A 17,606-nucleotide genomic window follows, 5' to 3' on the forward strand; every position below is an offset into this window, starting at 1 on the left:
CCTCTCAATGAACTCATCTAGGGGTGCAGGGATCATATTGACACCACAGGTGTGTCACAGAATTTTATATCATTCAGCAGTGAAGAAAAAATAACTACATTTTTACAGCAAAAAAAATTGTTTTAGCCCTAGATTTTACATTTTCAAATGGGAATAATGGATAAAAACTGGCACCAAAATTTGTCACACAATTTCTGCTGAATGTGGCAACATCCCATACGTGACTGTACAGTACTGCTTAGCCACACAGCGACACTCGGGAGAGACAGAGCGCTGTTTGCCTCCTGGAGCGCAGATTTTCCTAGAATAGTTTGCAGACTCCATATACAGAGACCCCAAGTGCTAGAAGAGCAGAATCCCATTTTGGAAATTATACCCATGCCAAACATTTGGATGCTAAATGTGGTTTAGGCACACTGTGGAGCTCAGAAGGGAGGGGGCATTAGAATTTCGGAGAGAATTAGCTGAATTTCTTTTGGGGGCGAGGAGGCATTTCACTTTTTCAGAGCCTTTCTGCTACCAGTAACGTGGAAGCCCCCTATATTTCCATTGACAGATGATGGACCTGAGTGTTTTTTTTTTGTGGATTGAGTTGAAGCTGTTATTGGGAACATTTGACATAACATTTGGGATCACATTTATCCAGCGCTCTACGCTGAGCAATTGCTTTGGGGTTTCCATCTAAATCTGAGTGACGTGATTCGGGTGACACCCCCCCAAGGGATCCAGTCACTATAATTACGCAGCAGGGTTACTCTGTACGCCGTCTGGCCTCTGTTCAGCGTCGTCCTTTTCAGAGGTGCACAAAACTGTGACCGACCGCGCTTTTATGCACGCATAGACGGACACTGCCGGATCATAGGCCAGACATAGTCCACAGTGACTCCATCTGCCTCATTATAGGGAATATTCCTCCGGGACAGTCATGTAAGGGCTTGTTTTTTGCGGGACAAGTTTACATTTTTATTTGTACCATTTTCGGGCACATGACATTTTTTGAGTGCTTTCTATTCCTATTCCAATTTTCTGGTAGGGAGACTGAACAAAAACTAGTAATTCAGGAATTGTGTTTTAGGGTTTTTTCTTTTATGCTGTTCCGCGTGTGGTAAAAGTGATAAGGTAGCTTTATGCTTCAGGTCGGTGCGATTACAGTGGTACCACATTTATAGCGTTTTTTTTTTTTTTTTTTTTTTTTACACAAGTAAAAATTTTATAGAAAAAATATATATTTTTTTGCATCCATTATTTTGAGAGCTATAACTTTTTGTTATTTTTCCGCTGATGGAGCTGTATGGCGACTTGGTTTTTGCGGGACAGCTGTCACCACTTAACTGTCACTGCGTGTTTACACGCTTTGACAGTTTAAAGCTATGACGGACACTGCACGGCAAGGAGCGTTAACTTACACCCGGTCATGACGTGCAGTGTCCGTCATTGGGTGTTAAGGGGTTAAACACACAAAAAACCAAACACTATTTTGGCCTCCATTAGGTGAATAGATTGCACAGGTGCATAGGATAAAACAGACCCCAAAGTGCTGTGTGGGGTCTGTATGCAGACTCGGTGTACATGTATAATACTACACAGCCACCCCCTCCATGAATTGGTAGGTTAGTGAGTGGCTGTCTGCATCAGTATTTTGCATATGTGTTGCCACCGCCTTTATCATGGAGGCTAGCTGCATCCTATAGTGCATTGGTAATCTGACCTCATGTTGGCAAGGCATTATCCTTTACTGTGATGTTTTTTGAAATCACCACCAGCAGCAAAGTAATGGGTTTACAATGTCACTCACGTCATGTATAAGTTGTAAAAGGTCGATGGTTGACACAATGCTTTTATTAGGAGTGACGCCCAGATTTTTAGGATGTGTGTCGACATTTAGGAATAAAAAGAAAAACTGTATCTAAAAAGAAACTTTATTGCTGTCTGTGCAAAGGTTTCACATGCATTCGAATCAGACTAGCACAAAACGTAAAAAAAAAAAAAAAAAAAAAAAAAAAAAAAAGGAATATATATATATATTTAGAACATTCAACCCCCTGTTCACATTTACCAAATTCAATCACAAATGAACAGGATAGGAAGCCAAAGGGGTTAAATAAATTGCCCTTCCCTCTGTTAAATCTTTACAAAAAAAAGGCAGGACTGTAGAGAGGGACAAAGAATAAACTAGGAAAGGGTACAATTCTGATGCAGGGGCATACTCTGGTAATATATGTCGCAATGGCTGAACACACTAGCCCTTCCACGAGGGATGCCATGTGGACCCCAATGGCATTTTAAATTATTGTACAGTGTGAACAAAAAACAACTGGTAAAAATACACAAGTGCATTGGGCTTGTGATGTTCTTTCTTGCAGGGTTGCTGGGTACAACTGTCATCCTTCTTTGGTGCATACTACAGTGATTTTCAGATCTCGATATTGTGCACAGATATTCTGCAGAGGAAATGTTCCAACTTCATAAAAACGAAGCAAACTGCAGGCTCCTAATGCGCCAAGGTCAAAGAATGCACCAGTCTATCCGTGTGAATGCCCATGCGCTGTCCCATTGCCCTTTCGTTCCCGAGTCATTTCATCAGTCTCCGGTGACCTGTGTGGCTTGTCCATCAGCTGCTTGGCCACTTGACTGGATGAACAGGGGCTGTGTAATATCCTGACCAGCAGGCATGGTAACTTGCTGGATCTGATATAATTGCTGGAAAACAGAAAACGGCCATCATAAGAATCCATAATTGGCCAAGGACGATTTAATAATCTTTACAGTCCATTGTGAATGTTACCTGTCCATCAGTAAACTGGCTGAATTGCTGTTGGCCTTGCTGCACTTCTGCTTGCGCTATCTAAAACGAAAAAAGCACAAAGACATCACACATCTCTGGCACAAACATTACATACTGAACTGTTATTTTTTAGAAAAAGGTAATAAAATAACGTTTTTTCAACGCACCTGGAATGATTTCTATGATTTTTTTCAATGCAGTTTTGGATGAAACATCAATTCAGAACTGACTGATTACATAAGGGCGAGACCCTGCGGCTGACCAACGGCCACAAAGTTGTGAAACAAAACCAGTGTGGTCTCCCCAGTTAAAAAAAAAAATCAACTTTAAAAGCCTTAAATTAAAATCAAAAATCATTTTTTGTGCGATTAAGAGGTTTGTCTGACCATAAAAGCCTGCAAATATTAAGCCATAACTGGATAAAAAAAAAAAAAAAAAAAAAAAAAAAAAAAAAAAACACACCAGACTGCAGAACATCCAAAAATAAAAATCATACATTGATCTATTGTGGCTAAGCAAAAATGTATAAATCTGAACATGAGGTTCCTATTGTAATATTCTGATCAGACAGTGGGTCCCTAACCTAAACAGTGCAATGCCGTACACTGACCACCGCAGGGGGAGTGACCTGGTAGCCCACAAAGCCCATGCTGTGAGGCAAAGCCCCCATGGCTCAAGTCACAGCACCCCACAGGAACATCAGGAATGGTGGCCACACAGCACCAACACCAAGTGAAAGGCGGTGAAAAACTCACCTTCTACATGTTCTCAGGCTGAGAACAAAAATAGGTGGAACCCCTCTTTCTGCCTCCTACCAATTAAAAGCACCAGGGACAAATGGGAGGAGTGCTGGTTTAAGCAAAACAAAAAAATCATTTGCTGTAGGGCACTAAGTGTACAAACAGGCCAAGTGACCATCGCTGCAGCAGTGGTTGGCACATGGTGCTGCGACTTTAAAGTTAGGGACCCATGTAGCAACTTGGCAGTGGGCTTCATACAGTCTGATCAGAAATTAAGAACATCGTAAATTTTTGCTTTGTAAATTTTGTCTTGGCCGCAATACATCATTGCATGAGTTTTAGATGTGCAGTTCATGTTGTTCTCTATAGCTATGGTAAATTGTAAGGCACCTCATGGTTATGCCAATGAAGTCCATATAGACAGATCAGGGATTCGGCTTCATAAGCATCCAGCTGCGAGGGCTCTTTAAATAATGCCCAAATATAGCATTCACCATACTGGGTACATAAAAGTACAGTCAGGGCAGGTGGGAGAAGTCATCAACATAATGAAATGAGGGCAGAAAATCCATTACAGAAGCTGCCAGGTGAATAAAATTTTACAAGATTTTATCAATGCAAAAAAAAAAAATTGCAACGGCACAGATTGAAGGTTACTGCATATCTAAAATCTGCATCACATCAGTTTGTATTGCTTCTTTTACCCTTTTTGCAAAGCATTAAATGTACAGCACATCCACAGTATTTTAAGCTGTGGACTTTCTGCAATGGCTACAAACAATGCCTAAATGCTTAAAGCGAATCTGTCACCAGGCTTGGCCGATAAGAGATACGGCCACCATCTTTCAGCCCTGATATACAGCATTCTATAATGCTGTATATAAGCCCCCGACCTGCAAGAGAATAAAAAGCTTTTATTATACTCACCTGGGAGGGTGGTCCGGTCCGAGGCCAGTCGCTCGTCTTGGTCCGGTGCCTCCCTTAAGTTCATGTGGATGACGTGTCCTACGTCATTCACACAATCTCCCCAGCATTGCAATCCTGTGCAGGTGTACTTCTCCACCCTGACAAGGGCAGAGCAAAGTACAGGCTCTTTGAACTTTCCCGTCAGGGCACAGAAGTACGCCTGCGCAGGAGTGCGATGCCAGGGACCCTGTGTGGATGACGTAGGGACAAGTCAACCACACAAAGCCAAGAAGGAGGATGGCACCGGACCAGGATGAGATATGCCCTTCAGACCGGACTAATCCCCCCCAGGTGAGTATAATAAAAGCTCTTTTTCTTCTCTTGCAGGTCGGATCTGAGGCTTTTTCACAGCATTAAAGAATGCTGTATATCAGGCCGTATGTCTTATAGGCCAAACCTGGTGACAGGTTACCTTAAAAGTGCTGAGCAGTGGGCTAGCAGCCCGTGTTAGTGATAGGATACTTCATGGTGTCTACTTAGTGGTCAGTTGGCCAAGAATTTATCTTGTTACTTCTATATTGTGATCCGACTTGTTTTTCAGTTTTTAAAGCTTTAAAAAAAAGGGTAGGTGTGCGCACGCATGTTGCAAAAAGGAAAGAACAAGTTTCGACTTGAATTTTAAAAAGAAAACAAAATGCTGTGGATGCAGAGAAAAACACAAAGATCCACTGTGTAATGTGGCGTGAAAAGACCTTGAACTTGCTGCAATGCTACTCAAGTTTCTCAGAAACAGAAAAGAGGATAATACAACCTACATTTATTGGCATAAAAGGGGTCCAAAAATGTGCAAGATTTCTGGCTTCTTCTTGTAGGAAGTGTGCATGACAACTTTTAGATAGGTTTTTAGCAAACTTGGTCACAAATCTATCCAAAATATTAGAGACCTGCTCCTTTAATTAAATTTTAAACCATTCACTCCAACATGGTGCATAAAACACTAGTCTTAACCCCTTCATGACCTTGCGATTTTCCATTTTTGTGCTTTCGTTTTTTCTTATTCCAAGGAGACATAACTTTTTTTATTTTTTCGTCCACATTGCCGTACGAGGGCTTGTTTATTGCGGGACGAGTTGTACTTATGAATGACACCATTGAAAATGCAAAAAAAAAAAAAATATAATAATAATGTCTTGTTTTTTTTTTTATAAATTTACCATGTTCGCTATATGGTAAAACTGACCTGGCAATAGGATTCCCCAGGTCAGAACAAGTACGCAGATACCAAACATGTGTAGGTTTTGAGTTAACCCCTTGACGACCTTTGATGCATATTTAAAGGTCGCACACTGAGCCTACATCTTTCCCTGCACATGATGACTGATTTATTCAGTTATCATGTACCTTTAACAGCCGCTTAACCAGTTAAATCCCGGCTTTCAACCACTGACAGTGGGAATTACCACACGCTGGCAGGAAGCCCATCCGTCGGCACCAGTCATGTGATGTTGACGGGCTCTCATGACAGCAGGGGGTCTTCAGCAATGACACTGACACTTCAGGGATTTTTGCTATGCACTGCTATAATCTTACTACATAAAGAGCTTAATGTTGAGGCGAGTCCAAGAAAAAAAAGTCACTGCAATTAATTGAGTAGGCCAGAGGGCAGCATACAGAGCGATTTCCAAGCGATCTGCCCTGGGCAATTCACTTTTTGAATTGGAAAACGTCTCTAATTTTCAAAATGTTATTTTTGTTCTCCGTAATGCCATTTACTTATTTATTATGACAACTTTGTTGTTTATCGTGTAAAAAGGCTGAAAGTAAATAGACATGGCTAATTAGAGTTACGTTTTATTGTACAGCACACTTTTCTAGCTTCCGAATATCTCTCTCTAGGGGGCGCAGATTAATGACGAGCCAGCGATTTAACTGGTTAATAGCCATGGGATGAGAGCCACTCCACCCACGGCTGTTAAATGCACATGATGTTTGATTAAATCAGTCATCATGTGCAGGGAAAGAAGTGTGCTTGGTGTGCGAGTCCACTTCAAAAGGCAGGGACATGACCATTGAAGTAAATTTATGTCAAAGGTTGTGAAGGGGATAATAAGTGCCGGCCTTTTGTTTCCAAAGTGAAAGGTTTGCTAGAGAACGTCAAGAATCTGGGGTGCAGAATGTCACTGAAAATTTTCTACTTTTTTTTTTTTTTTCTACTTCATTTCCTAAAACTTGGAATCTGTAGCTGACCAACAGAGTCAATGCCTTATGAAAGAGTCTCACAATGAGGTTGTGTGCCCACTATGCGTTTAAGCGTTTCCGCAGCAATTTCGCTGCAGAAACGCTTAAAAAACGCTTGGTAGAAGGTCTGCCATGTTCCCCAATGATAATAAACATGTGCTGTGCACATGCTGCAGAAATTTCCGTTGCGGAAAAATCCGCAGCACTACCAATTGTTTTGCGTAATCGCAGCCATTGACTTGCATTGAATCGCTTAATATCTGCATGACTACATGTGCACATGCAGATATTAAGCGATTCAATGTGCGGATGGTACCCAGGTCTGGAGAAGGAGACTCTCCTCAAGACCCAGGTACCATAGTACCTGTACAAAAAAAAAAAAAAATTTAAAATAAAAAAAATATACACATTATACTCACCTTCTGATGGCCCCCGGTCTCCATATAGACGCGTCCTGGCTCCCCGGCAGCTCGCAATGGTCTAAAAGGACCTGCCATGACGTCATTTAGTCATGTGACGGGTCACGCGACTAAATGACGTCATGGAAGGTCCTTTTATGCAACCGCGAGACACCGGAAAGTCCGGACGCATCGGATAAGGAGACCGGGGGCCATTGGAGGCCGAGTATAAATGTTTTTTTTTTTGTTTTACTATTTTTATTATTTTTTAACTAACTTGGTCACACTATATAAATCCATGCAACCGGCGTGGATTTTATATAGTGTGACCAAGTTGTCAAGCACTCTCCAAGTGATGCTAAAATCGCTTGGAAAGTGCTTGACAACCCGCATTCGAAATCGCATGTGAAAAACGCTTCACTTGCGTTTTTTCCTGCCAGGGACAAGCATATGTACAACCCGCATGCGCTTTTTCTGCCAGGGAGATGCAGAAACGCTCAGGAAAAATCCGGAGCATTTCTGCATCGTGGGCACTTGGCCTGATTCACCGTAACAAATTTCACCAAATGAAAACTTAAGTGTTTAAATTGAGTCAATTTTTGTATAGTTTACATTCTAAGGTTTAAAAAGGACAAAAGGATTTCAGTGGACTAAATGGATGTAAATATTACTGAAGTGTTAAAATGGGTGCCCAGTAGAACTTTTTTTTTTTTTTTTATTCATCAGGGAATGTCAGACGAGTCTGCCATCGACTCTCACATAACAAGCATGCTTAGCCAAGCTGGGTGCTCCCATGTTTGGGGGGAGTTGGGATAGAGAGTGTGTTAAATACTAGAGAAATATGGTGCAAGTCACAGTATGTTACTGAAGCCGATATGCTCTGAAATTAGTATTCTACAGACCTACATCAGAGAAATAATCCAAAATAGCAATTAACCCTAGAACGCATGACCATAAAAATCTACACTTTCACATACCTGGGGGCCTTTTAGGCCCGTGAGCAAATAACATGGAATAACTCAAACAAAAATGACAAACAACTATATACCTGAGGAATACCTAGAGTTTCAAAATTCTAACTAAAGTAATCTTGCAGAAAATAGAAAACAATTAACAGGGCGGGCCTGCGAGGCCCCAGGTATGCGTTCTAGGGTTAAAAACCACACCATCAACACTAAGTGAGGCAAATGTAAAGTGAAAATTACCTGCTGTGCATTGGCTGTTAAGGTCTGAATCTGTCCCTGCACAACCTGTGTTCCAGACACTGGCTGAGCAAGACGTATGTACTGAAGCTGCCCGGTGTTGAGCTGCACCTACAAAAAAGGGGCAAAGGGAATTAGAAGGCAACAATAAGGAGAATGTGATATGAAAGACAATCCAGATTCTATGTCTTCTATGGCCCGAGCATTCATGCGCACTCCCCCTCTACTGCCTTATTTACAGGTCAGTATTTCTTCAGGAGTGGATCCTACAAAGAGAAACTATGATGGAAAGTCACTGTCGTTTTGGTTTGGAAACACTTATGAAAACTACTGGAGGTGTGAAGGCATAACATGATGTTGAGAAGCACAGGACAATGTATGTATGATTTTCAGCCCGTTTCTAGACAATCCGTGCAAGCACAGCTAGTACTCACAGGATCTCAGTTAATACATAATTCTATGTGCCCAATACAGGACATGCTAGCACTAGTAGCTGGCATCACTTGCAAGGCAAACGGACTGACTCATAAGCCAGACCGCATTACTTACTAGTTGGGAAGAAACTCCCAGTAAATATGCTGGGCTTACAGTCATAAAAGTTGCCACTTTTGCATAATACAATCTATTAAACAAATGTCAATAGCCTATGGGCAGCAGGTGTTAGGAACCTGATAAGGCCTACAATTAACAAACATATCAAGCACTTTATTAACAAATGTACTTTTTTCCTGCCGTTTGGTGTCTAGGTAGTGCTCAATATTGTATCTCTTAATATTCAGCCCTTTAAACTTACATAGACAAATTTATATATGCATTTTAAATATCAAAAGATCATGAAACTATTGTAAAGGCTGAGATTTTTCATCTTTCTTGACATCCAATTCTCAAATGAGGCATTGCAGAAAGCATCCTAACCAAATGGGAAACTAGAAACACGAAGGATCCGAGTCAAAAAGTGTTACACCAGATATATGGGGTAAAAGTACTTTCTGCACATCGCATGACCGTTCAAAAATTGTGGATTTTGGCATTTTCACGCCAGTTTCAGACACTAAAACGGGTGGAACTGGGGCAAGATGAGGTATGGTGAAGCCCGCTCATCTAATTCATGATGAACTGTGGCGTACCTAGCACCTCAAATCTTACTCTAGTCTCTGACTGGAAGAAGATTTGTGGCCAGGTGCACGGAGACGCAAGCCATTTTTAAACACGCGCCTGATTAAGAGGTGCGTCTCTTAAGGACTATGGCGCCTCAGACTCTACCATGCATCCCCTCATCAACACTAGTGAACAATGCCGGTCTTGGTGAATCGGGGCTATAGGGTTTTAAACACATAGATTTCAGGTGATTCTACGTTGAACATATGGGCCTCTTTCATTCAAAGAATTGGCTGGTTTTTAATACAGAAGAACAAACCTTGGGAATCTGCAACTAATAAGATGAACTAAAAGTAGTAAGCAACTAGCAATCATTCATACATACCGGAATCTGCTGGATCTCTCCTGTATTGGTGATTATCTGCTGCATAACTTGCATGGTTTGTCCTGTTGCACTTTGACCTTGCTGGGTCTGACCTTGTGGCTGGGCCTGGACAATCTGTACTTGCTGACCTTCTCCCACCTGCATGGTCACTGGTGCATTCTATATAGGAAATACACAAATAGAAGAGAAGCATAAGGCTGGGGCTACGCCACAATTTTGGCTTCAAAACAGGTAACGTAGTCAAAGATGGCCATGTGCCGGTGCTACATGGAAGAGGAATGCAGGTGAATGGGTTAATGCTGACCCCCTAGGGTACTGCAACAAGGAAGACCTAAAAGAAATACGTGACTGAGTCCAACTTTTGGTTACTTGCTTGTTGCTGCACCCCTATTCATCTGCATTACACGTTTCTGTATCAGAAGCACATAGCGATCTTAGGCTGAACGACCTGTGTGCAGCAAAAACCTGTAAAAGATTATTGTACATGTAACTATGCACTAGGGAAAATTTGGAACAATGGAACCGATAGGTGGGCACACACAGAATCCTACTTATCCTTTTCACGGTTCCTCCTCACATAAGATCTGGAAGATTTAAAATACCACCTTTGAATTCTAGCTTGTTTGTAAAGCACATTTCATTTAAGTCATCTGTGGTCTCAATTCCTACATCCTCCCAAAAGGAATGGCTAAGAGAAGAAGCAAACATGTATGTGTAATCATATTAAGCTGACCTGTCCTTGCTGTGGCTGAGCAATGATAATCTGGCCAGGCTGGAGAGTAGCTGTGGAAGTAGTAGTCTGCTGACCAGCCGCTTGCCCCTGGACTTGCACAGCTGCTGGTTGTTGAGCCAATGTAAAGTAGTACTGGACAGGTTCCGCTGGAGTCACGGCTTGCCGAACCTCTTCCTAATCCATATAATAGATAAAAAAAAATAAAAAATGAATTAGCAACACTACAAAACTGACCAATTTATTTACTGAAAATAAAAAAGACCTGTTCCCTCTTCTCACATCTGTTTTAATAATTTGTCAGATGTAGCCCCCGGTCGGCTTCTCCCAGCTTCACTGCAGGTGACTTGCATGACTCGCTCTATGTACATACAGTGCTGGTCACCATTATTGGCACCCCTTTATTTTTTCCATAGACTAAAATATCTTCAGAAATAAATGGAATGGTACCAAAGTTATATCCTCAGGATTTTTTACTTAGTGGTCCAAAGTAATACAACAATAAAACATTGCAACATGGAAGTTGAAAAACAATTTCAAAGAAGAAACAGAATAAACAGCATGTGCAGCAATAAATGCACCCCTAATTAATACTTGGTTGCACACTCTTTGGCATTGCTGACAGCCTCCAAACATTTCTTGTAGCCATCTATAAGATTCTCGCACTTTGCTGGAATTTTCTCCCACTCTTCGTTTGCAATTTGTTCAAGCTCTTGAATGTTTGCAAGATTTTCAATGGGATTCAAGTCTGGACTCAATGCTGGCCATTTTAAAAACAGTCCATTTTTTCTTTTTCAACCATTCCTGTGTACTTTTGGATGTGTGCTTTGGGTCATTGTCTTGCTGAAGGATCCATGATCTTCAATTCAAACAAAGTTTTCTTACACTGGGTAGGACATTTCACTCTAAAATCTCTTGATAATTCGCAGATTTCATAATTCCTGTGATACGGTCAAGGCCTCCAGTAGCAGACGCAGCAAAGAAACCCCACAGCATTTATGGATCCTCCACCATGCTTAACTGTTGGTAAGGTGTTCTTTTCCTTAGAAGCTTCATTGTGCAGTCTGTAAACAAACTGTTGCTTTGCATTGCCAAAAAGCTTTTTTTGCTTTTTTCTGTCCACAGAAAATTTTCCCAGAAGGATTGTGGTTTGTCAAGGTAATCCTTGGCAAAGATCAGTCATTGCTTTTTAGGTCCTTTCTTCAGTAATGGGTTCTTCCTTGGCCTTCGCCCATAAAGCTGTGCTTGGTTTAGTTGGTGGCGTATGGTACTTGTTGAAAACATGACCCCAGACTGTTCCAGGTTGGCCTTCAGGTCTTTGGATGTTTGACAGTGTTTTTTCCACCATTCGCACCAACCTTCGAAGACATCTCTTGTCAATTTTCCTCTTTCCCCCACGTCCAGGGAGGTTCTTGATGGTTCCATGCTTGGCAAACTTCTTAACATTTGGCACTGTTGAAACTGGGATACAAAAAGTCTTTGGAGATGGCCTTATACCGTTTGGAAGTCTTATGTTTGCGAATAGCAGTTCAGATACCCTCAGACAGCTCCTTTGTCTTCACCATTGTGAACACGGCCTACCATGTGGCTTATTAAAACCGTGAAGTCATCATTCATTGGCTAATTCATGCCACATGGGCACCAACAATTAATCACAGGAGAATGTCTTTTGTGATTTACCACAGGGGAGTCAAAATGTGTTTCCATACTAAATTAATGTAAAGAGTGCCAATACCAGTGTCACAGCAAGCATTAGGTTTTTCTATTTTTCCCTCCCATTGTTTTTGGTTTTAAAATATTGTTTAATCACTTGCTCTTTTATATTTAACACGAGTGCTCAATACAAAAAAAAGGTTTCACTCGATTCATTTTTTACATGAGATATTCCACATTATGTACTTAAACTTCATGGGTGCCAATGATGATGAGCAGGACTGTACATAAAAGAGACCAGTCAATCAACTGAAGTGGTGCAGGTAGAAGCAGTGCAGACTCTTCAAACTATGGACCCAACTCATCAAGACAGGTGTCGTTCACACCAGTCTTGATGAGGAGATGCGCTGCAGTCAAACAGTCCTGATTCATGAAGAATATGAATGCACACGTCTCTTCATGAATCAGGAACGCCAGGACGAGCGGCGTGCACCTCGCCACAAATTCTACTCCAGTCCTTGCTGGACCAGCGGTCGCCATGCCCCTATCCCGCCCAAGCTATGCCTATTTTTTTCTTGGAGCTTGGCAAAAAAAAAACGTAACACCAAAAGTCACAATTTTAGCGCAGCTTAGAGTTGTGGAAAAATTGTGATTTTTCAAAGCTTTTTAATGCCAGAATACTGGCGTAAAATCTTTGATGAATTGGGCCTAATGTTTTCTCTTAAATGCCGTAGTGTTTCAAGGAAAACATGAATCGAGTGACAGGTTCCCTTTAACTTAGTGCATGTGCATTAGGTGTACTCGCTTTAATAGCTTGTTTCTAGTTAACATTCTAAGGGCATCTTACACATCTATATCTGCTGACGGTTATTCCATGGCAGGGGGAGTAAACACCCTTCTCCCAGCCACATCATATTCACAGCTGAGAGTGTAGGATGTTTACAGACCCTGCACACAGCTTTCGTTCCAGCTCCAGGAAAACCTTAGAGCGCACTTTCTCCGACAGAACAAAGATTTGATGTATCTGTTACCTCTCCTCTCATCCGCTCATCTGGCAAATACCCAAACATTTTTCACAAAGGTCCCCATTGTGTCTTGTCAGTTTATTCAGAAATAAGGAGCAAGGTGTAAAAGATGCAACACACCAATAATTATCAAAGTCTCACTGCTGGAAGAAAGTCGCTGCATGAAGGATACAGAAAAGGTAGCTATTAACGGCAGGGGTTTATTTTTGCCGTAAACTATGTTACAGTGAAGCCACATAGGAGAAGCTGTATAATCGAAAGCCGGGGAAGAGCAATTACATTAAACAGGACCTTTCACCCAATTTTTCATGTTGAACTGGACACACAATGTGGCTGCCGAGGAGAATAATATTTCGCCTGTTGGAGATATTAGCAAAGTATTTGGCACGTAATGAATTTAAGAGAAAAAAAAAAGTTAAGCCCAAATGGGTGTTCGTGTACTTCTTTCCTTTTAGTGTTGCGGTCTGCTTATGATTGGTCACCATCATACAGGGAGAAGAAAAACACGCCCCCACTATAGCTTAGAGTAGGTTTGTCAGTGTGCGAGATGTAATTACACTTATGTCTGCTGTGCGTAAACAACTTGCAATCGCTCTGCAATGAGATCAGGGTTGAGATTATTACATTTGTGTGACACAACCATGATCTCGCTGCAGAGCGATTACAAGTTGCTTGAGGACAGCAGACATAAGTGTAATTACATCTCACACGCTGACAAACCTACTCTAAGCTATAGTGGGGGCGTGTTTTTCTTCTCCCTGTATGATGGCGACCAATCATAAGCAGGCAGCACCGTCACATGTGCTCAGTGTGAACCTGCTTTCATCTGTGAAGAGCACAGGGCGCCAGTGGCGACTTAGCCAATCCTGGTGTTCTGTGGCAAATGCCAAGTGTACTGCACGGTGTTGGGCTGTGAGCACAATCCCCATCTGTGGACGTGAGGCCCTCATACCACCCTCATGGAGTCGGTTTCTAACCGTTTGTGCAGACACATGCACATTTGTGGCCAGCTGGAGGTAATTTTGCAGGGCTCTGGCAGTACTCCTCCTGTTCCTCCTTGCACAAAGGCGGTCCTGCTGCTGGGTTGTTGCTCTCCTACGGCCCCCTCCACGTCTAATTGTGTACTGGCCTGTCTCCTGGTAGCACCTCCAGCCTCTGGACACTATGCTGGCAGATACAGCAAACCTTCTTGCCACAGCTCGCATTGATGTGCCATCCTGGATGAGCTGCACTACCTGAGCAACTTCTGTGGGTTGTAGAGTCCGTATCATGCTACCACGAGTGTGAAAGCATAACCAACATTCAAAAGTGACCAAAACATCAGCCAGAAAGCATTGTTACTGAGATGTGGTTTGTGGTCTCCACCTGCAGAACCACTCCTTTATTGAGGGTGTCTTGATAATTGCCAATAATTTCCATCTATTGTCTATTCCATTTGCACAACAGCATGTGAAATTGATGGTCAATCAGTGTTGCTTCCTAAGTGGACAGTTTGATTTCACAGAAGTTTGATTTAATTGGAGTTATATTCTGTTTAATTGTTCCCTTTATTTTTTTGAGCAGTGTGAAAATTGAGGTTGTGTGAAAATTTTACGACTTTTGGCTTTTTTTCCCCCACACAAGTGACACCCAACACTGCCAAAATTGGAGAAATTGGGGGCGGGATGCCACAACTTGTCTAATTCATGATGAGCTATGGCGTATCTTATGTAAAAAAAAAAATCTCACTCCAATCACGCGCCTCTTAGTGAATCAGGCTCCTCTTATTCCAACACGTACCCTCATCAAGAAAGGCGTGAACATCATCTGTTTTGATGACTTTGATGACTCAGGTCCTGATAACTGTTCTAAATTATGGCTCCATATGCATATCTGTCATTTGTGTCAGTAAAAAGGGGTGTAGTTTTTCATTTGCTATCCCGACCATCTAACTACCCCAACCTCATTCCCACACCAAATTCATTAAAGAAAAAATACAAAAGCATTTCCTCCGGCTCAGATAAGATGTTAACAGATGTTGATCCTAGGAGACAGTTGAGGAACATAGAACTGGTTACACACACGCACACACACACACGCACACACACACACACGCACACACACACACGCACACACACACACACGCACACACACACACACGCACACACACACACACACGCACACGCACACACAGGTCTGGGAGTATTGATGTTTTCTCACCTCCTGAGACCACTGACAAGTTGGGCCCAAGGATCACCACTTAAATTTCACCCATTAAGCTTGGCAGAGAGGAGTGCAGCAGCCAACAGCTGTAAACATCCGACTGAAAGCCTTTTTCCAAAGTTCCATAGCTTCCAGTCAAGGATGTTTACAGCAGCTGAGACTGCCTGGAGATAACGCATTGCTGAAACCAGACATGTGCCATAACTGGACAGTATAAAACAGTAGTAATCCAATTGCGGCACTAAGTCTCTGAGGGTCTTGCGGTGCTCAAATAATAATTTTGATAATCTGGAATCGAACTCTACTTTTTGAAAACAAGACATGACAAGCTAGGAGGTGCAGATGCTAGGTAATAATAATAATATCAATATAATAATACCTTTCAATCAAGCTATATCACTTTTTACATTACCACTATGTCTAACAGCAAAGATTTTAAAATACACAGAGGTCCACCTTTCACTAAGCAGCATGCATCGGTTTTCAGCATGAACTATTGCATATATGGGAAAAATAAAGTTTGAATGGCAACATGCCACAAATTTGCAACTTGCGCACCAAACTTAAAAAGTGTCAAGAAAAGTTGTCTTCAAGGACAAGAAGTTTTAGTCAAAAAGTAGAAAAGCCAAGTGGTTAAATGCACCTCCCCCCCCCCCCTCCTTCTGTAACTACACTCCCGCCTTCCTTGATTGACATTTACACTATTGAAATATTACATGTGCGCTGTCAGTACCTATGCCTGCACAGAATGGGAAGTGGAAATGGCGGCTCAATGGTTAGCACTGCAGCCTTGCACTGCTGGGATCCTGGGTTCAAATCCCACCAAGGACAACATCTGCAAGGAGTTTGTATGTTCTCCCCGTGTTTCTTCCCACACTCCAAATACATACTGATTGGGGCTCACAATCTAGATTCCCTATGGGGACAGATCCCATAATGTCTGGAAAGCGCTGTGAAATTGATAGTGCTATATACCGTGAGTGAAATGAATATATAATATTTAAAAAAAAAAAAAAAAAGTTTCAGTGCTTGGGCAAAATTTCAAAGGAAACAGTGCCTGCACGCGCTTACAAAGCCAAATGCTGTCAATTAAGAAAGACTGGGCGAAGCTACATGAACAAGCTGATATATTTCCCTACCTCCTTCATGTAACAAGCACCTTGTCAGTATATTGGGATAAAGGCTGCTTTCTTCAAAATTAACCAACAGATTCTGCAATTCTGCACTAAGATAAATAATACTTTTAGTATTAATTATTTAAATGCCTAAAAGATGCCAGGCTTCATTTGATCACCAACAGTGTGCCAACAAAGTTCCCTTAACCATCAAGGGGAATCTGTCACCAAGATTTTGCCACCAAATCCAAGAGCAGCATAATGTAGAGGCGGAGACCCCAATACCAGCAATATGTCACTTGCTGGGCTGCTTAGTGTGGTTTTTATAAAATCACTGATCAGCAGAAGATTAAATGGTAACAGGTTTACTGCTACTCCAATGATAGTCAAGCATACTCAGGAGGTCGGGGGTTGAAGCAGATTTCTGTGTACACGGTGCATAGGCAGAAAGCTGATAATCCGTAGTGGGGGAAGGGTTATACAGAGGTCAGCATTCAGATATCTGCTAGTTCTCCAACAGATATAAAAGTGATTTTATTAAAAAGGACAGCATGCAGACCAGTAAGTGACAAACAGCTGGAATCAGGGTCTCTGTCCCTACATTAAGCTGTTCAGATGGGGTAGCAAAAACCTGTGACCGATTCCCTTTAATCACACGGCTGTGAGATTGAAGCTCTGTTCACATTTCCTCTAGCTCTTTCCATCAGAAACAGGCAACAGGATTAAACATTCAATTGTAAATCTTATTGTTTATGATGCAAGTGAACATGATGGCAGCAAGTAATAGAACATTCCACAATTACATATGTTCCCACACCAGCATCGGAGCACTCAAGTGGATAGCTTTGGTGCTGTCTGTATAGAGAGTGGAGGCTGTACAGATTCAGTATTTGCAGGAAGACACCTACCTGACGTTTTGGAGGTTTTAGCTCATCCCGGGGTACAATGTCAATAAGGAAATCAAACTGGTCAAATTTTGTAATTGCCATAGCAATATCATTCCTCTAAGGAGACAAAAGAGAAAAGTAAATAATAAATATATTATTCTTAGAAACAGTTTAAAGGATGTCAACCTTTTTATAAATTTGTCTTTTCTTTAAAGGGAAACTCATTAAAAAAAAAAAAAAAA

The 17,606-nt window shown here is 41.7% G+C and overlaps 1 protein-coding gene across 2 annotated transcripts in view; it reads right to left on the bottom strand.

Annotated features, from left to right (window-relative positions):
- Window positions 1-2,126: 2,126 nt before the first annotated feature.
- NFYC (nuclear transcription factor Y subunit gamma) overlaps window positions 2,127-17,606 on the bottom strand; it is a 65,405-nt gene continuing 49,925 nt past the window's right edge. For both annotated transcript variants that reach the window (XM_073665728.1, XM_073665729.1), the window contains exons 5-10: window positions 17,386-17,481; window positions 10,486-10,659; window positions 9,753-9,911; window positions 8,273-8,380; window positions 2,786-2,845; window positions 2,127-2,700 (exon numbers count right to left, since the gene is read on the bottom strand). In XM_073665728.1, the coding sequence (XP_073521829.1) occupies window positions 2,581-2,700; window positions 2,786-2,845; window positions 8,273-8,380; window positions 9,753-9,911; window positions 10,486-10,659; window positions 17,386-17,481 (717 nt within the window). In that variant the 3' untranslated portion in view covers window positions 2,127-2,580. The remainder of the gene's footprint in view (window positions 2,701-2,785; window positions 2,846-8,272; window positions 8,381-9,752; window positions 9,912-10,485; window positions 10,660-17,385; window positions 17,482-17,606) is intronic.

Source organism: Phyllobates terribilis, unplaced genomic scaffold (assembly GCF_046119375.1).
Source record: "Phyllobates terribilis strain yellow unplaced genomic scaffold, ASM4611937v1 Scaffold_2__4_contigs__length_985480577, whole genome shotgun sequence".
NCBI lineage: Eukaryota > Metazoa > Chordata > Amphibia > Anura > Dendrobatidae > Phyllobates > Phyllobates terribilis.